Genomic DNA, 24483 nt, shown 5'->3' on the forward strand with positions numbered 1-24483 from the left:
AATGAATTTCTATAAAAATGCATGTTTTAAATAGCCTTGTCCTTTCTTTTGCCTTATGCTTTTTCTACAAATAAAATTAAGCAATAGTTTTTCCTACTAATTTGTTTCATTAGTAGTTTCTTTGAGACATATACATTTAGTCCTCCTGGCTTTTTTCTATTTCTCTTATTTATCATTTTTATTTGTATGGATATTTTTTCCCTTTCCCCCCATTTGTGGGTTTCATTACCAAAATTGCTATTGATAAATAAGTAACTTAATATTTCAGGAAATGAGAAGCTTACTTTGCCTTTTTGTCACTCTAAGATACCTGACTGGTCTATAAAATATAACTTTTAAGTTTTCTCATATGTTAGATTGATCAACAAAATGTATTTAAATTCCATGAAGCATATGTGATATTTTAATATATGAGTTATGGGTTGCATTTTCTTCCCAAGAAATATGTGTATTTTATTTATTTGTATTTAGCATTCAGGATCTAACATTCAGAATATACACAGTAAAAGTTACAGTGTTTTCGAAATCAGTCTCTAGTACAGGCTAACTATGCTAACCTCCTATTACCAACAAGAAGAGAAAAATGTTTAAACACTCTTACAGATTTAATTACAGTTTTAGATCAATTTGAAACCTTCGGACTGAGTTCTGGTCATTCCAATTTAGCCATTCGGCCCATGCTGCATGTATTGTGTATTCAGCAGCTCCTATTAGACATCTTCACAGTGAGTGATTCTGCTGGGCTTGCTGACACCCGCTGCATGCATGGCCTGCCGTGCTGGGTGGAATTTTTTTCTGAGCTGCCTGGAACATTAAAGACATCTTGGCCATGTCAGTCTGTGTACAGTGTGTGTGTGTGTGCCTGTGTGTATGCATGCACCCTAGGGTACCCTCACACTCACACACATACACATATTCCTGAGCAAATTAATATTAAATAAATGATTGTGTGGTGTGCCTTTTTATACGTACAAAATAAAATTTGAATAATAATGAATTTATAATTTATTACATACATATAATTTTAATTATTTTGTTCAGTTAAAATTAGTAACTTTCCTCTAGCTTTTATTGTCTGTAGTTATTGACACTAGGGGGCACTGCTTATCCTCAGTTGCATCTTTCTTCAGGAAATAAGGAAAAATACTCAGCTGATGTCTTTGCTAGTACTTTAATTAACAATTGAATTTAAAGAACTCTAGGCAATTTGATTCTTTGTTATTTTGATTTTATTTCTAATGCTGATATATACAGCTAACAGATGAAGTGGATCTATTGGTTCTCACAAGTAAATACAGTATCCAATGTCCCATACAGTAACTTTCTTTCCCATTGGAAATGTCATTCTTGGCAAAACCAGAAGGGCAAGTTTGCCCAGTGATGAGGTTTAGATCCCTTGCCAGCTGTGCTTCTAGCCAGCAAGTGTGATGAACAGCTTTAGAAATCAAGTGAGAGAAAGCATTCAAGAGTTAGTGTCATTCATTTGGCTAAAGGTCAAGAAGAGAGATAACCAAAAGAATATGAATGTCAAGTGCAAATAGCAATAATTTGTACCTTTTTGCTTATATAAATTGTCTTTCAATGATCTTATTTGTAATTTTTAGCATGCACTTAATTCCAAAGTGACTTGTAGACTTTAAAAACTATTTTAAAAGTTATTAATGCTTTATTTCAGCTAATCACTTAAAAATGAATAGAGAAAAATGGATGTACTACAATTCATAACTCTATAGTTTAGAGCTGCGGCCACTAAATAAAAATTACAGTAACAATATAAGTAACTAAACATTTTTAATTAACAATTATAATTTGAAATCTTAAAGACATAGATTTTTTCCTGTTCATATATTAGAATCTTAGTGCCCATTCTAAACTCAAGTTTCAAACTAAGATGCTACCTGTAATCTCTAAAGACATTAATGGCATTGTTTTTTTACACGTAATATATGCTTTTAACGTAAAACTCCCTCTTCCTCCTCTCTCTTCCGAATTCCTACCTTCTCCAAATATGTAAAGAAATTGGGATCCTGTAGAATATAGAAAACTATTTTACCCTACTCTTGTAATTAATCAGATCCATAAAAGAACTGGTATAATTTTATATTCTCCTCTAGCCATATCTTTTCTGTGTGAAAACATATATTTAATATACCTGATTTCTTATCTAAAGATACTAATTTTTAACAAGTGATTAGAATAAATCATTTTTGCAGATTCTAAAGTTTTCATGGCATACATTTTATATTATGGTCAAAAGGCATAGAAAAGAGTCCTAGTATAGTTAAGTTTGGTTAGAATACCCGTAAAATACCCGAGCATAAACACGAGGGCAGTTTTTAAATAAAATTGGCAAAATTCCTTTTCTTTGCAGCATAACAAATTGGTTTTTTACTAAAGCCCTTTATGAGAAATTATATTAAAACTTTTCAAAGAGAAATGAGTATGTGCATTTCTAGGTTGATTTTCTTTTTTCCGAAGTGTTTTCCTGGTAGTGTTTACTGAATAGCATACTTTTAAATAGGTTAGTATTAAAATAGTGACTAGTTTTATATAATTTCTTAAAAAATATTTTCAAGATTAATAAATGCTGTTATTTTTCTTATAGGCATTTTTTTCTAATTATTTCAATATAGCATCATAAGAGCAGTAGCTAATTCAAGTTCCTCTCTGATCTTCAGTAATAGATCTGTCACTTACTAAGAATAGGCACCACCTAGTTAGACCCTATCAGTTCATAAGCAAAACACTGATTAATAACTATGGGGCAGCTTTTGTTATATTCAACATTTTATAATTCGAAATCTTATTTTCCTGGTACTAACCATCTACAAGCAATCAGATGCCAGCCCATTTATAATAGGTTTTTTTCCTCCTAGCAGGATGTTGCTTTTGGCTATAAAAAGTTAATTTCAGATCCTGATATACTTGCATTAATTTTTGAGACATTGCTGGGTGTATTACAGCAAAGAATAACATGAACATCACACCACTGTGCTGTAGCTAGTCATTTATTACCTCAAGCCAGAGAAGCTGTGTTAATGTGAAGGCCACAGTATGTCTCTGGAAAAGATGGAAACTTGACAGAAAAGGTCTTAGAGATGGTGTCACAAGAGTCCTGAAAGAGGACCACAGCACAGTGGGGAAAAAACAATAACACTATGTAAAGGGATATATTTCAGTACTTACAATTCTGGACATCTTTGGGATTTTTTATGATTAGAATAAATTATTGTCTTGAATAACAGACCCTATTCTCTATCCAAACATCTTTGCTTCAGAATGGGAAAGCTCGTTGTAATGTTATCTTTTCACGACCATAAGTGTTCTCTAAAAAACATATGACTGAGATGTTCATCAGCTGGGATGTTTGCTGTAATTCACCAATAAATTTGAATAATTTGACATAATTTCTGACAAAGATGAATGTTTCCACATTCATTTCCATAGTAAGGCAGTGTCTGTGTGAAGAAACCAGTTTGACTGACTTGACCTGCCAAATTGATCAGAAAAATAACAAAACAACAGCCATTCAGTCCACAGAATTAAAGCAGTTTATGTGTACAAACCACTTGGTGGCCTGTCAACCCACAACTTGCATAAAAGTAAATCACTTTGGAGCCTGTACATTACAAGGCAGCAAAGCACCAGGAAACCCGTACCAGCAAGGAACAAATGGCACTTGTGCTCTTGGATGGTATAGAGTGAAAGAGAGGCATTATCAGTTGTGGAATTCAGATTTTGATACTGATGTTATCCCATTTCATACTGTAAGTAACTATAAAATCACTTCACCTATATTCTCAACTCTACAAAAAGCAATTGGACTATGTAATGTCTAATGTCCTTGACAATGCTTTTCATTCTTTCTTCTGTGCATTGCTATGGAGAATCCATGTAAGCCATAGTGTTACTTATATGTAACAGCATCACTTCTACATGAAAGCCATAAGAGGTATAATTGCATTGCATTCATAAGTATTAGAATGTGAATTTGAAGGCAGTAGAATCTAATCCACCCACTCCCACAGACTGAATAAAAAGTGGCATCAACATCAAATTATCTTCTCGAAAACTTAATTCAATTACTTGAAAATTCAGCAATAAGTTTATTGTCCTTTTTATTTAAGGAGGAAAGGGACTAATAGATCATAGTGTGTGCTGATAGTTGTGTGGGAAGAGACAGACTTAGGGAAGACTTGCTTTGCCTGACAACTTAGTGACAGAAAGTAGTATGGTAGATTTCAGCATGACACCCACAATAAGGAGTGAGTTCTCATGAAAGTGGGTAAGGAATCAGAACTACAGAAACTCAACATTTGTTTGTCATGTCTATGCATAGTCTTCTTTTGTGGTATCACCTTTTTTTCCTTTCATTAGACCCATGATTACAGTAAACCTTCCCCTCTAGGAATCACTTTTTATTTTCAATCTAGGACTCTTCTTTTGACTTCTTTTGAATGTCATTCTCTCTCCTCCTTTGTTGATATTTAACACCTATTCCTTCATACATAAATGCCTAGAAGAGTTATATAGAAGCTATCACCCCAGGTTCAGTGGTGTATACCTATAGTCCCAGTGACTTGGGACGCTAAGGTAGAGGGATATGATTTCAAGGTCAGCCTCAGCAATTTAAGGAGACCCTGTTTCAAAATTAAAAAAAAAAAAAAACAGGAAGAATTGGGTATGTAACCCAATGGTAGAGAGCTCCTGGGTTCAATCCCCAGTAATGCAAAAAAATAAAATAAATTTTTAAAAGTTATCACTTTGCTTGCACTGTACATCCTCAATAAAATGTCTCTGAAATCACTTCTCTTGTTCACCCAGTTCTGCACCATGTCTATTTTACTTACAATCTCATTAGATAAAAACCTGTATATAATTCTGTTTTGTATATTGCTTTTTATATTAACACTCAGTAAAATAGTGTAAGAATTTCAGCCTGCAGGACTATCAGTCTGTCACCTTTCATGCACTACGTTAAAATTCTGAAAATGTAAATGTAGTAATTAACCTGATATGAAACAGTGACATATAATTGACTTTCTAAATTAGTGAACTACTGACTCTTTTTTATATCTTTGCCATTTTATAGGATTTCATATTGACTAAATTGCCTACTTAACAAAAGGTGTGATGTAACAAAAATCCTGCCACCTACCATAATAAATACTGATGCTTATTAAACATCCTGTACTGTGCTGCCTGAGTATTTTATTTATTTTAGATTTTTGCTGTTTGAATTATTTCAGACTTGTGAAACACAGGCAAATTGGGACTCTAAATCATTGACTCAACTGGTGGAATGCCTTCCAAAGAGTGCTAAGGAATGGACACATGACAGAAAATGGAATTTTAAAAAATAGCCTAGAGAATCATTCTCCCTCACTCACATGTCACCCTTCCTCAGTGTAAATTTTTCAATGCACTCATGCATCAGAGCTGTCATCAGATGTCTAAATGATAGGTTTCAGGATTCTTCTCTTACTGTTAGTGATCCGAAGTGCTATTCCAGTGTTTTCCATTAGGGTGGATATTGATAGAGGACACTTAGTGTATAGTGACTGTTGTTTATGGTTCACTAGTATATGAACTCAGAAGTGCTCTTTTACTATATATAGTGCATATGTGTGTTTTCTGTGAAATGAAGATGCATATACATAGCAGTAAATAGCTACTTTCAATCCTGTCCCATCTTTTTTCTTACCCAACATTCATATGGTTTTGTGAAGTAAATACAATTCTTGAAAGTCCCATCTCAAATAAATATATTTCAAACCATCTATTTCTGTAGACTTTCATTATCATTTCAGGATTGTGAGGTATGCTTTTGAAAGGAAAATGTCTCCAATATATAATCAAAATTATGTTTCAAGTAAAGAAAAAATTGTCCTGAATTTGTTGGTCAGTATCTTGTGCATTTAAATGGTCCTTAAAAGTAGTTGACTGAATAGAAATTTCTTCCAGCAAGAGTATTCATTTTAATGTTTAAGCAGGAACAGAAGTTTCAGATATTTTGCATAAGTTCCTAGGTAGAAGAGCCATCTGGAGATCCTTGTTCAAATATTTTAAAACATTGTAGGAAGCCTGTGGCTTACACTTTTTATAGTGATGTCATTTTTCCATTTAAAAATGGGTGTCAACCTGTCCCAATGTCTGGCATCTGTAAAACCCACAATTGATTAGCACATCCAACTTTAAAAACATTTAGGTAATTTTGACTGAGCTGATCAAGACAAATTCTCCTCTCTACCATATATACAGTTTATATCAGTGGCACCATTTCAGCTGTATGAACATGAATATACATTGAAGAAATGTGATTGAGCCAGGTATGGTGGCTCCTGTCTGTAATCCCAGCAGTTTGGGAGGTGGAGGCAGGAGGATAACACGTTCAAGTCTGGCCTCAGCAATTTATTGAGGCCTTGAGCAACTTAATGAGACCCTTTCTCAAAAAAGTGTTTGGGGATGTAGCCCTTTGGTAAAGTACCCCTGGGTTCAATTCTCAGTACCAAACTAATAAATGTGATTAAATGAAGATTACCTAGAGTTTCTGGAGGCAAAAACTTGGAAATATTTGAGAACATACGGAAGCTATGATCCGGGAAAGAATTGAAATCTCAGATGTCTTTAGTCTCCAGATTTAGATAGTGCAGTGTTTATTTTCTTGATATTGTAAGGAATAAAGGCTGAGATTTGAGAAGCTAAGTAGCTACTTTTACAATGAAACCTCTGTGACCATGCTCACCCCATCTTTCCCCTATCAACACCATTAAGTTTGATCTTATTATTAGCAACACTAAGTAATGTACTTGAAGTCTGGGTTATTTTGTACTTAGGTGTATTTAAGTTTGAAATCACAGAAATAGCTTGCTTTACCTAACAAACCTTTCATTGGAAATTCAAAAATCAAACCATCCCCCAGTGGACTTATAGAACAATTTTGAAACTTGATTTTGATTTCTTTTTGTATGTTAGTAGTCATTGCTTCTTTTAGCTTTGTGTTTTTCTCTTTATGATCTTTAGTTGGACAACAATGCAAAATGAAATGGGATAATATGGTGTCAGATTATGAGAGGCCTAAAAATCAAAGAGAATCTACTTGGTCCTTTAAATATTAATAAGATAATTATCAAAATGTGTTCTAGAGTATACAAATAAGACAATAAAGTGATAGGTACATAAAAAGGCTAATTTAGATTTGAATGGACAGTAAGTGAATGCTGTAATTTCAGTTATAGGTTTTGTTAGACACTGATGCTACTCAAGTGCACCTTCAAAAAAGGTATATATACACCTTTATTTTATTTATTTATTTTTTTTAATGTGGTGCTGAGGATCGAACCCAGTGCTTCACTCATGCTAGGCAAATGCTCTCCACTGAGCCATAACCACAACCCTGCTGCCTTAATTCTTTGGAGTCCTCTCAGCAGCCTTTAGCTGTCATGCCCACCAGAGAGACTTTGGGGCCCATCCACACAATGTGAGAGATTAAATACCAAGCCATTTGGGCCTAACTTGGGACAATCTGAAGGGCCATTCTCGTTCCATGGCTCTTCTGGGGTTGTGCAAGAGTCTTATTGGGCCTGCTTACCACATTGACTTCTCTCTGCCCTTTCCTGCTTTATTCCTTCTCTTCTTTATCTGTTGATCCTTAAGAATATTTCTTTATTAATTCTGCATGCTAAATACTATCTTAGTCTGTTTCCTAGGGAACCCAACCTATAATGCAAACTGTTTCTAAATACACCAAACCAGGCATCTCTCTAGCTTCCTAATCATCACCTTCCTTGATCTCTTCCATTTCTGTAAATAGCACCTCTATTCCACAAATCATTTTTGAGCACCTGTTATGTGCCGGTGTATAGCAAATGGGAATGTATTGTTGGCAAATATTGTTCTGCCTTCATTAAGCCTACTTTTCAGTGTGAAAGAAAGACAGGAAATCAGTCATTGCCAATATTTTAAGTACTTAAGCAGGAAAAATGAAGAATATTACATTCAATAGCCATGGTGTAACAACAACATGATTAGTCAAGATCTAGCTGTGCCACTTACTAAGTATGTAAACATGGGCAAGCTACTTTCTCTAGCATGAATTTTCTCATCTTGAAAACAGGTGCATAATCCCTCAACTACCAGTCTACTTAAAAGGAATTGTACAATTTACCAAGATAATCTATACATAGTTAGAATATTAACTATTTCTAAAGAACACACCACCTTCCTTCCTAAATTGTAAGTTCTTCCTAAAAGTTAGAAATCATGCCAGCTTCAAATTTATAGTTTTACTGTGTTATCTAGAACAATTTATCAAGTAGAATACTGCTTTCTCTGTTCATGCCAGCTCACAGAGTTTACATTCTTTATATTGAAAATAGTACAGGTAGTTGGATCTTGAAGATATTATAAAACTATTATTTATAGAGTAATTTTGTTAACTTTTTAGAAAAAATTCAAATCCACCAAACATCAGTGTGCAAATTTAATGTAAAGGTTTGTAAGTGAAATTTGTTAAATAACATTCTCAGACCAAAAGAAAATAGTATGCCTTAAAACTTAAAGGTGTTAACTCTCTCCGAGATAAATGTGTGTACTTGCCCCTCCTGAGCCTAATGAAATCTTTTGGCTGCACATTTTAAACAATTCAATGTTTGATGATTCTTGAGTACTTATATACTTGAAATATACTTAATTATATGCCTAAGTATTTCCAAAATATAACAATTAATAAAAGCTCAAAACTGATTTTTGACTGAATATTGTGAACATGCTTGCTACACATTTGTGCCAAAAACATTTCTTGGTACATAGTCCTTCCTTATATTTTTATAATATAGGCTTTTCATATATAGTCATTATAATTTTCATATCATTGTTTTATGTCACCTACTATGGTCATTCTCATTGCATAATAAACCTTTTATCAATTAAGTCACATTGAGGATCATTTATATCATTTTTTGGTACCTGACACCTTTAATTTTTCCTTACACTTAACTTGTCTTTCATATAATAGATGCTGTTTTCTTGATTGGTAGGGTACATTTTTCAACTACCCGCCCCCTCCATCATGTATTTTTGTAAAGCACTGATCTTCTCTCCCAACACACAGATTGTCAGTCACTTAATGTTTGCTTTTTTTCCCCTCTTTTCTTTTCCTTTAAACTTACCTTACACATGCTTTTTTGTTTTTGAGGAACCCTGCACGTGGCAGCGTGGTCTAGGCAGGAAAGGAAAAGGAAGTTATTACTGCTCTCTTCTGGCTGCCTGCAATAATAAATCATAACTTGCCATTCCCTAACTGGTGGCTAGAGACTTATCTTCATAAATGCTTGTGACCCAAGAAGTTTCAGTTTACATACCCTATCCCTTGGTGTTCTGCCTGTGGAGAGCCTTTTCCTTCCTGAAATTAGACAAAGGTTGCAAGAATTGAAGCTAGGGCTTCAAAGCACAGGAAAAGAGAATGTTGTCTTATCCTGTTTCTACAGTGGAGATCCAGCTGGCCATGTTTACCTAACCAGGGTGTGAGACTGCATGTCCATCTGTGAGGGGCTCAGCACAGCACTAAGGCTTGCTCTTTAAGTTTTGAATTTAGAAATCTTTAAAAATATTTCCTGAAGTTTTCCTACATGGTTATTTTTATAGTGATAATTCTGTTGGTTTGGGGTGTATACTTTATTTTGCTAAGGATTGAACAGAATGGAATTTTATAAGGTTACCAATTTGCTAGAGTAGCATTTAACATCTGTGACATACACATGTGACATCTGTGTTATACACTTTTACTATCTAAACCAGAACAGAAGGGGGACACTATTAATAATTATACTAGTTCAATTTGCATTAACTAGCTTGTACAGTCATACTATTTATAGCAGATTATTTTCTTTAAAAACCTTTGAGTAAGCCCAAGTCACTTTGCAGAATTGAGGTAGTGAGAATGGAAATAGGTGGAGTAGTTGTATGACTCTTCAAAAACACTACCCTGTCAGCATGAATTTGATTTCACTGAAGAGTACATAGATACCATATCTAAAAAGGATACATTTTAGAAATTAGAGATGAATATCAAGGTAATAATTAATAGCTGACATCATTGATTTCTTATATGCCTTGTCTTCTTTATGCTTCAGCAACCCTGGGAGGTGACTACACTATCATTCCCATTTTGGAGAATAATAATTACTATTATTCCCATTTTTTCCAGGATTAACCCAAGGTAAAAATCTTAAGTCTGTCTAATTCTTAAGTACGTTTGTTTGCTTTTAACCACAACATTATAGTGCCTTCCTCTGAACATTCTTTATATCGTGTTGATTATCTCCCTGCCCCCACCTCTCTTGGTACTGAGAATTGAACCCAAGGGTGCTTTACAACTGAGCTGCATCACCAGCCCTTCTTATTTTTTATTTTGAGACAGCCTCAATAAGTTGCTGAAGCTGGCCTTGAATTTGCAATCCTTCTGCCTCAGTCTCCCAAGTTGTTGGGATTATAGGCACATGCCACCACACTCAGCTCATTGTTTATCTTTTTAAAAACATAGATGCAGTCCAGTCCCTCTCTGTGAAAAGCAAAGTGGTAAAGGGACTGTCTTCTTCACTCACCACTGCAAAGTCATGGATTTATGCTTTGTTGCAGCTCCAGTCATTCTGAAAAGGCTTAGTGGTGGAAGGAAAGTGGAGCTTCCACAGGATTGCCTCAGCAATTCTTTCTTCGTTTTCAAATGCATGGTGCAATGACTGGTCTAATATTCTTTTTTTTTTTTAATATATTCATCTCAGTATTTTTTATTTATTTATTTTTTAGAGAGAGAGAGACAGAGACAGAGAGAGAGACAGAGAGGAGAGAGAGAGAATTTTAATATTTATTTTTTAGTTTTCGGCAGACACAACATCTTTGTTTGTATGTGGTGCTGAGGATGGAACCCAGGTCGCACGCATGCTAGGGGAGCATGCTACCGCTTGAGCCACACCCCCAGCCCATGACTGGTCTAATATTCTAATTACAAGATTTTAAGTAGTCATAATAATTGGCTCTTTCCTACCCCTTAACCATGCAGTTATAGAAGTATTAGACAACATTATCAAAGGAAAAAGCAACCATTCATAAATTTTTCAATTTTTTGATCTATGCATTTTTTAAAATAAAATGTATCATTAAATGCATGATAAGTTAACTGTCATTAGCTTCTTCTAAGAGATTAAGGATAATATATTACTTTACAAATATGAAGTAGTTTACATTGTATATTTTTATGGAATCACTTATTAAAATTGTGTACTATTTGCCAGGTTCTGTACTAACTGCTTTATATTTTGTTTATTTAATACAATGACTCTGTGATTGAAGAATACATTAATCATCTCCTGTGACATTCTCATGATAAAATTGAGGCACAGAAATAGTCAAAATAATTTGCTCACGATATCCTCACCAAAGTGAGGATTTGAGCCTAGGGAACCTGACCCCGAAGTCCTTGAATTTAATTTCCACACTTAACTTATAAAGACTGCTTACTTGATAGCTTATACTTTCAAAAAGAGAAATAATGAATGCAGATTAGAGGTGTGGTATGGAAGCTAAATATCATAGTGGTAACTGAATTTCCTGCTGGGCAGTTTAGTCTTCACATTTTATCTACCAATGTGTATTTCACTAAGGTGCTAATGCCGTCAGTGACAGAACCAGGCTTTTTACATATTACAGCAAAGATGATACTGGTCTGTGAGAAGCATGATATTGGGGTTGATTTGCCTAAAAGAAAGAAGAATAAGTAGTCTTGAACATAAACACAGAAGATTGCCAAGCCCAGTGTCAGCTGATTAGTCATCTTGATACAGGGTACATTGGTAACCTGCTGGGCGTGAGAGCACAGGGCAAAGGGCCATATGATAGGAAATGTACATGCAAAAATTTAAAGTGATAGGAGAAAGGTTTGTGTAAAATGTTATGATCTATCAAACCACATAAAGACCACACTCCAATAGAAGCATTGAGTGTAATTGTAATCTACATAACGAAAGAATGAAAAAAATACCAGTTTTTAATACTTTCCAAGCCTTTGACACAACTTAATCTGAAATCTTAACCAAAGCAGCTCTAGAGGGAGCTAATCCATTTACATTTATTGCATAAATAAATAAATATATATATATATATATATATATATATATATATATATATATAGTTTTTTAAGGCATCTCAAACTTTAGCTGTGCAATTAACCAGAGCAATGATTTATTCATGGTTGTATAGTAGTAATGATCTTCAGGCTTATAAGCAGCAGTAGTATCAGCTCTGATCTGATGGAAACGTGTTTTTTAAATTTTCTTCAGAATATTTTTTCTTGTACAAGTAATTCATGTACTATAACTTTCACGGTACATAAGCGTAATACTTTCACAGTACATATGTGTAATATATATATCTACGTGCAACCCACAATGGCCTCTTTTAGTAGGTCCCCTTGGACTTTAAAATATAAGGAGGAGTAAGTACTCAGAGTGCCATGGCCACCAGGCCACAATTCAGGGAAATAAAATTAAATGTTTTTTTTGTTTTTTTTAACTTAGAGTGAAGTCAACTCAATTCAGAGTTTTCTTTTCCATTAGGTTGATAATATTGTTTATGGTTAGACTAATAATTCTCAAAACCTAAAACCTTGAACTAAAAATATTCGAAAGACTTCATTGCAGAGCACCCCTGTATCATCAGCTTCTTCTTGCCTTTAAAGGAAATCAAGGCATCTCCTTGCCTTAAGTTAACTTAAAATTCAATTTTGATTTGGTGAAAGTTAAAAAGTCTTTGTGTTTTCCTTTATGGAAAGTAACTCATGGCAGAGTTCTTGGGGAAAAAAAAATCCAGGTGAAAACTACAAGAGTTTATAAGTACAAAAAGGGGAAATTGGGAACTTTTAGGATGACAAGAAGCATTTATAGTAGGCCAGGAATTTATTAAAAGAGAATAGCAGGTACATCATTTGAGGTCTTGAAGAAAGCCATGGTTTGTGTAATAAGTTAGGTGGACAGAAAAGGCGGGTTCTGCAGCAAGATGGTGGCAACTCTGTGTAAGGGCTGCACCAACATGGAAGGAAACAAAAGCAGCTGCAGCTGAGCTGGTCCTCCCACACCTGTCCTGGATCACGGGTCTTTATCTCACCAATCTTCCATAGTTGCCAAATATTTTAAAATCTTACTCTGGAAGAAAAAAATAATAGCTAATGCATTTTCCCCTCAATTTCAGCCCCACCAAAAATGTTAAGAATAATATGAGCCTAGGGCTGGGGTTGTGGCTCAGTGGTAGAGCACTTGCCTAGCACGTGTGAGGCACCAGGTTCAATTCTCAGCACCATATAAGAATAAATAAATAAAGGTCCATCAACAACTAATAAAAATATTTTTAAAAGAATAATACGAGCCTTTATGTGTGTGTCCTATGTTTTTAATCTATTGAAAATACTTGATGTTTATTATATTGGTTAAGCTTCTATTGGATTAAAACATATAAAATAGTAAAGGAAAGAGAAGGTTAATTACATTTAACCTAGCATGAAAGGACTATGAGTAGATCAGTGGGTAGAATTAAGAGGAAACAAAAATATTAGGTGACAGGATCCACTATTTTTCAATAATTCTGACATCATGAATAGAATTTGTAGAAAGGCCTAGACATAATATATTTTACAAATGTAATAATTATGAAGTGGTGTTAATTATCAGTTTTTCTCATAGCTTACTTCTGTCTTGGCTGTTTTTTAAGAATTTTGATATTCCTTATTGATATGGATTTGGACCAATTTCTAACCATTTTTTAAATGTCCAAATCACTAAAATACTGTGTATATATAAGTTGGGCATAATGGTGCATGCCTATAATCCCAGCTACTCAGGATGCTAAGGCAGGAGGATCTCAAGTTCAAGGCCAGCCTAGGAAATTAAGCAAGAACCTGTCTCAAAATAAAAACTAAAAAAGGGCTAGGAATGTAACTCAGTGGTAGGGCACTTACCTAGCATGTGCTAGACTCAGGGTTAAATTCTCAGTACTACATAAAAAGATGAAAGATCATTAAGCAAAGGTTTATTTATGATAAGAATATTATATATTAATGAAAATTAGACTCCATGTGATACTGATAAAAGAACGTATATATCCAGTCAAGTCACAATTGTGTCATTTTGTATCTGTTTGGCCCTTAACCTGTTTCTTAACCTGTCTCAGGCTCAGTTCCCTCATCCACAGGAAAAATAATGTAAGTTCTTCATAAATTTCAATATGACTTGAGAATAAAATGGTAATTAATTCATACTCATTTTTAAATTTGTTGACTATTCAGACATAAATAAAAAAAATATATATACACAAATATGAATTGTAACTGTACCATACATAGCCTACTAAGCCATGAAGCTTTAAGATGTTGATGTCGATGTATGAAATAACTCTCTATACTATAAACAAAAATGTAATATCCTCTCTTTTTGAAAGATTTTTTTAGTTCAGTTGATCTTAAATTGTTAAAAAAGATCATTTACTGAGTACTTCATAGTTTGTTTAAGAGCACATAGAGACATTTAGATCACAAATACTTACCTTTTTTAGAGATGAAGATCTTTTTGAAAATCTCATGAAAGCTAAGGATTCTTTCCCCAGAAAAATACTCATATGCACATATAGACAAAATTTTTCAAGACATTATAAGGTGTTCATATTCATGGATCCTAAGGCTCCATCTCCATCTTAGGTTGACATATGGGAAGGACTTTGAGGACATAGCTTTCTCTTTTTCATATTTTTGAGTTTTCCAGACTGTTCTGATCTTCTATTATAGACCATATTATAGAAGTGTCTGCCCAACTGCGCCTCCATTCACTCCTTGTTTTAGCTATACTTCATCTAAGACTGACATCTCTGAAACAATCCTGATTCAGTCTACTCCTACAGCTGCCACTCTCCAGTCCTTTTCATCAGTGCTTATTCACAGTGAAAGGCAGTAAGAGAGGGAAAGGCAACTGATCCAAGCTAACAAATGCAAGGCGCAGTTGTTTTAGACAGAAATGGCAGTTGTGAATGGTTGTTGTACTACTCAGGCTGCAGAAATGCTGAGACAAATATAAATGTTGTGAAAAAATTAAACATAAAATTATCACCAATTCACAATTCTACTAATCCTAAACAGTCAAATACTTGATAGTGCTTGGTAATGGGTTCATTTGCAAATAGTTTAGAAAAATAAGAGTAAGGGTCTCTAATTTCTTTGTTAGCCAGATGGATTCACTATTATGGTATTTTGTTTTTTATAAGCTAATCTTGGTTTAATTTGTATATTTGAGTGCCAATATAATCTAATGAGCCAATATTTTTAAAGTAAAATCTAGAAAAAAGTAGCATTCTACTTAACAACTAATGTGAAGTATTGAATTAGAGCATTATCTTAGGCTTTTCAAAATTATTATTTGTACTGTAAGATGAATTTTGCAATAATATGATGTTGATAACCAATACTGATTTAAGATTTAATATAAGCAGAAATCAGAGCAGGAAGATTTCAGGTGTAAAAATGCTGCTTAGTAAGCTCTAAAGCTGAATTAGATTCCCATCAGGTGATGTTGAGAGGAAATGCACATATTCAATTTTTTTTTAAATTACCACTCCTTTTTTTATCTTTTTTAGTTGTAGATGGACACAATACCTTTATTTTATTTGTTTATTTCATGTGGTGCTAAATCGAAATCAGTGCCTCACAAGTGCTAGGTGAGCACTCTGTTGGCTACAACCCCAGCTCTACATATTCTGTTTTTAAAGAAATTTTAAAGAGTTAGACATTTTTAATTCAGAATGCCAAAAAGCAACATTTGGTATCAGACGTATACCTTGCAGTCTTCCCTGTATGAGCTTTCATCAACATTCACAATTCTTTTTTTTTTAAAGTGCACTGTTATATAATTGGTGGACAATTCATATAAATTAATGACAAATGAGAGAAAATTTGTTCTTTTTGTTTAATATAAGAATTTAAAAGAAGAAAAGATATTTGATGCCAAGAAAGAGAGGGCCTTACTGTGAAATTTGTCTATTTATTTTCTTGTAGTTCTAAGTTTGTATTAAACTTTCTAATTTTTATGCCAAATTAGGATCATTAGTGTTAGTAGATTAAAATGTTTTGGGATTGTTTTGATGTAGAATTTTATTTTTCAGTTTCTTTATCTGGCAAACCACTGACAAATTTGTCAGTATCTCAAGCTGAGTGATCTTTTTTTTCTTTTTAGAAGTTATTTATAGACATAACATTCTATAGAAAAAAAAAGTTTAAGTATAATAGTTTGCCAAAATAAAGAAATAAAATATTGAAAAGAGAAATAATGTTGATAAGACTTTGGGGGAAAAAAAGGATTTTTTCAGGCATTTAAAACACCAAGAATTACAAGGCTATGGTGAAGAACAGGCTAGTTAAATTGAAGTTAAAACAAGATATCTGTCTTTACTGATCTGCCATGTACTGAAAATTAGTAGAAGTTAGTCCTAAGTAGCTAACAGTGAACCCCAGGTGCTAACTTCCCTGAAGCAATGAAATTGGAAGTGGTGGAAAAAATTTGTAAAAGAAACCCTCAGGGATTCCCCTGTGATCCCTTTAATCCTTGAATTGTCAAACCACATGGAAAATAATAGAGCTGCGTAGTTCTAAGACTTAAGTGGTATTATCTTTCTAAAAGAAAATATTAGGTCTTTTCACTTCTATGGACAAGAATAGAGTATGTGTTCAGTGCAGAAAAGAGTAACTTTGAGCCATAGATGCATATGGCTTTTTTCATTTTTAATATATTATTATGTATGACTAAGCAGGCTCCATTCAGTAGGAAAAAATATAACCAATATTTTATTTTTCTTTTTTAAAACAAGATGATTCAACGAGAAGCGGATGTGAAAAGTAAGGTAACTGCTGTGGCACTGACAGACTCTGTTCACAATGTATGGCATCAAGAAGCTGGAAAAACGATTCGGGAATGGATGAGAGAGGTGAGACTTGATTTGTTCAATATTGCATGAATGGCTGTGAGTCTTTATGTCTTGAACTCCCACCAACATTTATCACCTTCTACTTCCACAGTCCCTTTGGAGAAGCAGAACATTGAGAGGAAATAGGAAAAACTGGATGCAGTTAAAGTAATAATATAAAGCCCTCCAGAAGAACAAATGATTTTTTTAAAGCACCTCCCTGCCCTTTGGCTTTCCATAAAATATTATGTATGCATGCAATATATGTTAGAATTTTGGCTAAAGAGTGATGTGGTCTAAGGAGACTCTTATTCCCAGATGTTTAATTTTTCCACTATTTAGCATTGGTATCTCTTAATGACAAAAAAAGAAGCTTAGTGAACACTCAAGTCTTGTCCTTTTCTTATGGAAAAACAGTAAGGATGTGCCACTCTTGAATTGATTGGCTTACTACTGCCAGTAGGGGGAGAAAAAGTAAAAAGCTAAAATAGTATTATACCAAACCCTTGAGCAAGGAGAAAGTAACCCAGGCCCTGGCCATTGTCTAGCCTCAGACTAAGAAAGCATCTTTTTATACTTCCTAAGTGCTGGTGAATCTGAAAACTAACAAGGCCTCATAGAGCATGATTTTTTTTCTTTTTTCCAAAAGTTTCAGCCCATTATTTCCTTTATTCTATTCCAGATATCCAGTTGAAATTTTTCTTCTTTTATTTTATATTTACATTTCTGATATTATAAGCAGTTGATATCAGCTATCCCACAACAAATCAATAGTAATCATAATTAATAATTAGCTATAGCAATTGTTTAGTCACATAATTTATTTGCATGTATATGAGTGAGCTGATTAATCTTCCTACATTTCTCTCAGGGTATTTTTATTTATTTGGGTTTTTTGAGGTGCTAGGGATTGAACCCAGGGCCTGGCACATGCTAGGCTTGTGCTGTTCTGCTGAGCCACACCCTAACCCCCTTGGGTTTTGTTTATAGAATATCTGAATATCTCTTTAGCTGGCCTCTCACTATAGGAATGTGTGGTGGATAAATTCTACTAGGCTTCATAATCCACTGTAAGAACCAGATAGTTAATATTCAAAAAGAATTTTGAGTAGATAGAAGTATATGATATATTACATGCACCATATATTTGTATTTTTAGTGTCACCAATCTGCTATCACTATTGTTATTCTCCATTAGAAAAAGTGCTTTTGACACATGGAAAGTCCAAAATATTTTTTCCAGTACTTATAATGCTATAAACTTATAAAGGAGCTGGGGGTTAAATCAATTCTAATACAGAGATGCTTTCTGACCACATCACTTTGCATGTTTTTCTTTTCACAGTAAGTAAATCAGTACTTATGGTTCTAGCACGTACCAGCTACTTCACTAACACTTATACTCTTAGACAAGCCACTCCATCTTTTTGGCCTGCTTCATAATTGTAAATTAGAGATAATAATTTCTATTCTGTGTGCTTCATGATCTCTTCTTACAAGAATCAAAGGTGATGATCAAAAAGAAAACCTCCTGGGCTGGGGTTGTTACTCAGTGGTAGAGCACTTGCCTAGCACACATGAGGCACTGGGTTTGATCCCCAGCACCACATAAAAATAAATAAACTAAATAAAGGTATTTAAAAAATGACACTATGTTTAAAAAGAAAAGAAAACCCCCTGAAAAGCAAATGGCAGTACATAAAGAGATGAGATATATTATTATAGCAAACACTATACTATCTCCAAGATAAAAGTTATTTGATCATTCTTGGTTGAATTTTGAAATTATCCCTGCTGAGACCTCTTCCAAAATGACAACCAAAATGGAGGGTATACAAGTCTGTGACAAATGTCCTTGTCTAATCTACCTGTGTATGTGACCAGGGGATAGTAGAGAAGATTTCATTGTGATTTGGCAAGACAAAAGCTCAATGTTTTCCAACACTCAGAATGAAACTTCATTCCCTCTTTCTCATTTTCAGTACCTTTCCACACTATAAGACTCCTCAAAATTATGAAGAACAAACAAGCCTGGATTACAGTAAATAGGAAGGGCTGTTGTACTGAGCATGGGTTTTGGGAGAAGGTACTCTAGGGCAAGCTTTGTTTCCCTCAGCAGCCCTCTTCCTACCACCTCCTATAGTTTCATTTGAGATCAATAAACACACTGAGAAATTTTGTAGTTATACTTCCCAAGAAAAGTACATTAGCTAAGCTGGAGTATTGTCCATAAAAATAACAGTTTGGTTGTGAAGGAAGCCTTAGTGCTTTTATCCTCTTGATGAATGGCTTCATCATTGCATCAAACATTGCTTTAAAATTTGTAAGTAAAACAATGGTACAAATTGCCTAGTCATTCCTATTATACTAAAAAATAGTAAAATTGGTTTTGCTTTGCAAACATTTTTAATGTAATAAAATTATTAATGGTAAGCTTTTTACTATAAAAGCTGTTATTTGTTTTAAACTTATCAATTTAGCATATAACACAAAGATTAAGAAGTATATCTTGTTTTACTTGTGCAATTTTTAAATAATAATTCCTGTGCTGGGATATAGCCTAGTGGTAGAGCATTTACCTAGCACATACAAGGCCCTGGGTTTGATCCCCAGCACTGAAAGTATAGTAATAATAATAATAAGGAGAAGAAGAAGAAGGAGAAAGAGAAGGGAGAAAGGGAATAATAATAATTCCCTTTAAAGGGAGAAGATCAAAGAGGGCTACTTTTGATAATTGCTCCAAGTAAAATTTGTCCCAACTAAAAGACGGTAGATGGTAGGCCAGTCTCAGGAATGGAGGTGAAAAGCAACTGAAGGCAGCTCCTAAGAGGCACTTCTCAGAACTGAGTGGCCTCTGAAAGTCTGTAGCCAAACCAGATGTACAGTTCTGTGGAATAGTCGTGGTTTCTTCCTGTTTCTTTCTGTCACCCTTCAGCTCTGATTGGAGGCTCTAGAAACAGCCTAGTGAATCATAGTTGTACTTGTCTGAAGATACAGTGCCTTCCATATTAAAAATCACTCTTTAAATCAGTTGTTATGTACATTTCAGACAAATGCAAAAATAGCATGAAAAAACCTAGACTCAATCAGCAGAAGCATCTCCAAATACCTTACACAGGAATAGCCACTACCTACTTTTCTCTTTAAATATAGTAGATCCTAGCATTCCTATAAAATTTTTCATTTCATATCTACTTTGAAATACTGTAAACCCTTGGTTCAAGTTAAATGGAGTTACCCAGGCCTTGGGTCTTCTATATCAGTAGATTCCAAACTTTTGGCTTATACAAAGAAGAAATTTTACAATGACAAAAATCTGTAAAGTCATAATCTCAGAGATCTTACAAAAAAAATTTTAATTGAAAATACTTAATAACATTCATGCCATTGTCTGTTTTCTCTTTCCTTCAGACCCAGAGAAACACTCATTTTGTGATTCATCCTACTCTGCTGGCTGTTGCCAAAGGCTTCTTTCTTTATGCTTCTTCATGTTAAGGGGCACTGCATCTGAGACTCAAGCATGAAACTTTTGGTATTTCTAGTCCAACATGCCTTGTTGCTTACTCAGGGCACCTGAGAAAAAGCTCTCAAAGGCTGCTAACACATACCATTCAAATTTCAAAAAATTCAAATTTTGAATTTTTGTAGGGCTTTCCTAGTGGGCTATCTTTGTTGCCACCTGAAATATTTTAGTAGTGTTTATCCTGACTAAAGAACTGGAATGAAGGCTAAATTGGGACATTGATAAGAACAATAGATAAGCATTAGAAAATAGTGAAAGATACTAGGTTTGTAACTATAGAAACTTAGCATGGAGAGTCAAGTGTGATAAAATGGAATTTCAGATGTTGAATTCATATGTAATAGCTATCTGAATTTCTTTACATGTATTTTCCAATGTTTATGTTTTTTAAATTTCACTATACTCTTATCATATGGCAAACATTTTTAGCTTGTTTTGCCTTGTTTTCTATATAATTTTCTCAGTAGGGTAAAAATGCCACATACATATACACAAATTTATAGTTTCAAACCTTTACGGTTCTATACAGGTACTTTGTCATTCCATAGAACTTTGAGGCATATTCACTTCAGCTGTAGGGTGCTTAACTTCTTTCTGATTTTTATGAGTGATCAAAGGCTAAGACATATGCTTAGATAAAAACTGAAATTTCTGAATTGTAAAACGTGAAAAACATGTACTTTGAGTCAGTGTTTGAGTTAAAGGTGATCTGAAGAACCTGGACAAAAGTTCATTTTGCTCAGCTTTAAAAAGTCAATAACAAGTTAGAAAATGATTAATCTCCTGCATATTATAATGTACCATCACTTTTATTAATACTAGAAAAGCTTGTGAAATATAGTTTTACATATGTGAACTGTAGGTGAACAGTATTAAAAGACTGACATATTACCTGGGTAATAGCCAACTTTCATCAGATTTGGAGGTACTAGTCGGATGAATAATAATTAAAATATATACCTAATCGCTGCCTGTCTGTTGGTAGTGCTAATTGCTGTCATTGAAAAGACTGAATTGTTTAAGAAAAAGAGAGAGAAAGAGAAAGTCATTCTTCATTGAAGCTATCTCCCTGTATCATTGGGAGCCTATTTTTAGTGCCTATAGAAGTCATGATTTTTGAATTTATTAGGGGCTGTGATGAATGATAAAACAAATCATCCATTTACATATCTTGACACTGCTTTGGAGAATACTTATTTCTTACAAGCAAGTGTCACATTGTATATAAAAGCTGGCTAATTGTGTGCTAATCTTCTGCATTATCTAGAATTCTCTGATGTGGTATTCTATCAATGGTAATATTAATTTTACTTATTTCAAATGTATGAAATATCTTCTGAAACTCTATTTCTTTTATAATTTCTACTCTCTTACATTGTATAATTTTGCATTCATCTGCTAATTAAGATTAGGAGTGCACATTGTAGAGTACGTATCCATTCTAAACTGGCAAGCTTTTGTAATACATGAAAATAGTAATATTTTATCCATTTTAAATATAAAAAGAGAGAAAGCATTTAAGAACATTACTAGATGTTGTGTTTGTTTTCATGTTTTTTTCCCTGCACAGTTCAATAGTTTCATTGATCCACTGTTTCTTACAAAAATCTGCCATGCTTTGTGAACTTCACTTTCTAATCTCATACAGCAACCCTTCCTTTATATTATTCCTGCTCTCTCTGGTCCCAGAACAGTAGGGTTGCCTTGACAAATCTATTCAAAAGCCATTCCTCGGCCTTTATTGGTGGGGACTGGGGCCTTTGAAATTCTCTCCTCACTGCAACACAGCTGACATCTTCTTCCAGACAGAATGAATTAAGGAAATACAATAAGACACTTGATCTACCAGTCAAGGATCTTTCCACAGTGAAGACGGATTCCATGGTGCACAACCAGGGCAGCAAGCATCTATAAATACACAATACATGCTTGTTTACCAGAATAGCAATCACTGATTTTTCCTACATGATTGATGGGATGATTTCTTTTAAAATAAAATCTGTCTGGAAATTGAGTATGTGTGTGTGTGTGTGTGTGTGTGTGTTTGTGCGCGTGCGTGCACAAAACTGAGAAATTTTCTAAAGCCATATGATTTTAATATCTTTTAATCCATAATTAAAATGAATACTTAAAATGTATAAAAGAAATAGAGTATTTTTATTTTGTTTGTCTGAGTTGCAAATCATCATCACCTTAGAGACTGATCTTTAAGACTGAAAAGTTTGTGTCCTCAGATACACAGCTGCAGTTCACCAGGGGAATTTCTATATAACCATTTTGATAAAGCCTTCATGAAGCAAGTCAAAGTAAAAATTAAAATAGTACATTTATATGGGCCAGATTTTGAGGAGTAAATGCAAAATTCATTTCTTCTAGTATTCCACAAAGAGTATAGTTTAGAAATTAGCTATTCTTTCCTATGTCAAAGTAAGAATCATTTCTAAAAGTTTTTAAAGGATATCTGTTTAAATTTTTCTTAATTATAATCCTTTTATTCACATGTTTCTTGGCATCTAACCTTTTCTTAGAAATATAGTATATCAGAGTTCACAGAAGATTACATGTATTCTTAATATTAGCACAGATGATTTGCTAAAACAAAAAAATATACTTTTTCCAGTCATTTTTGTCATGAAAAATTATTATTTACATAAGAAAAATATTTTAAATATATGGTAAATAAATTGAATATACTTCCAGTTATTGGTTTTATAGGACAAATTTATCTCTTTCAACTGAATATTTGGCCATGGTTTCAATTGTGTTTCAACCACATTATCTCTTTTACATTGCAGAACTGTTGTAATTGGGTCTCTAGCTCAGAACCATTAGATACATCAGTGGAGTCCATGCTACCTGACTGTCCCCGAGTCTCAGCAGGTATGAGTTTGATTAAAGATATGTGGGTTTGTCTTTTTTTTTTTTAAGGTTAAAAACATGCCAATGAGATGTAGAATCCTTTTTTTGTGAATTAAGTATGTTGTGCTACCTAGAATTGTTGAAAGAATTATTGGTAGTATATGACATCAGTCTAATCCACTATCAAAATTTCTTCAGAAGCTTAAAATGCTTACCAAAACTTCAGTAAGATAAATAAGTGAGATAAATTAAGAGTAATAGAAAGTTGCTATTGGAGCTTGGATAGACAATGCCTAAAAAAGACAGACTGGTAGCCATATAGAATTTTTCACAGGATATTTATCTCTGATCAAGCACCAACCCCATGATAAGTCAGGCAGTCAAGACTATTGTATGGCCTAGAGTCTTTAGGAAAAAAAAGTTTTTTCATGCTAAGATTTTTAGCTGGACCTTGTGTGTTAGATAGAATTTAGATTGTGGGAAGACAAGCAAGATGGCATCGTAGGTAAAAGAAACAGCAGTACAAGGAGCAAGGACTGGAATAGATCTGAAGATGTTCACAGAGAATAAAGGCAAGACTGGCCTGCCTGTTGAAAGGAAAGAGGTGAAGAGGTGAACACCTCAGGAAGCATTTGGAAGAAAATGTAAGGATGGCATTGTTTCCAGCCTACAGGATCTGTACATGAGTCTCTGGGTAAGGAAAGAGAGTGGCATTGTCGTTGCTTTCTTATTTTGGCTTTCACAGCTCCCAACCAATTTGTATGATAACACAAAGTGAGCAGTGGTATCTGATTGTGACTAATAACAGAAATGGACATTTCTGGCCATGAATGCTGGAGAATAAGCAGAATAAGCAGATATTTGGAGCACAAACTACTCCATGTAACAATCATAGGTGATAGTTAATCCCTAAGTGTCTTAGAATTGCAGAGATGTTTACATATTGGGAGGAAATAATTTGGAGAATAACTCAAATTCTAGATAATGAACTATTGTGATAATTAAATACCACTACCATTAATACATAAACTTCAGGTGAGTTTCACTATCACTATAGCTAAATTTTATAAGTTTCTCAGAATTTAATTGTAAAAGCAGTCCATAGGAGA

General features: G+C 33.9%; 1 protein-coding gene across 12 annotated transcripts in view; it reads left to right on the plus strand.

Moving 5' to 3' along the window:
* Window positions 1–24483, plus strand: part of Arb2a (ARB2 cotranscriptional regulator A) — a 474828-nt gene that overhangs the window by 294830 nt on the left and 155515 nt on the right. For all 12 annotated transcript variants that reach the window (XM_027927921.2, XM_027927922.2, XM_071612418.1 and 9 more), the window contains 2 exons: window positions 16897–17013; window positions 23311–23395. In XM_027927921.2, coding sequence (XP_027783722.1) covers window positions 16897–17013; window positions 23311–23395 — 202 coding nt within the window. The remainder of the gene's footprint in view (window positions 1–16896; window positions 17014–23310; window positions 23396–24483) is intronic.

The sequence above is a fragment of the Marmota flaviventris genome, chromosome 5 (genome assembly GCF_047511675.1).
Source record: "Marmota flaviventris isolate mMarFla1 chromosome 5, mMarFla1.hap1, whole genome shotgun sequence".
In the NCBI taxonomy this organism is placed as follows: domain Eukaryota; kingdom Metazoa; phylum Chordata; class Mammalia; order Rodentia; family Sciuridae; genus Marmota; species Marmota flaviventris.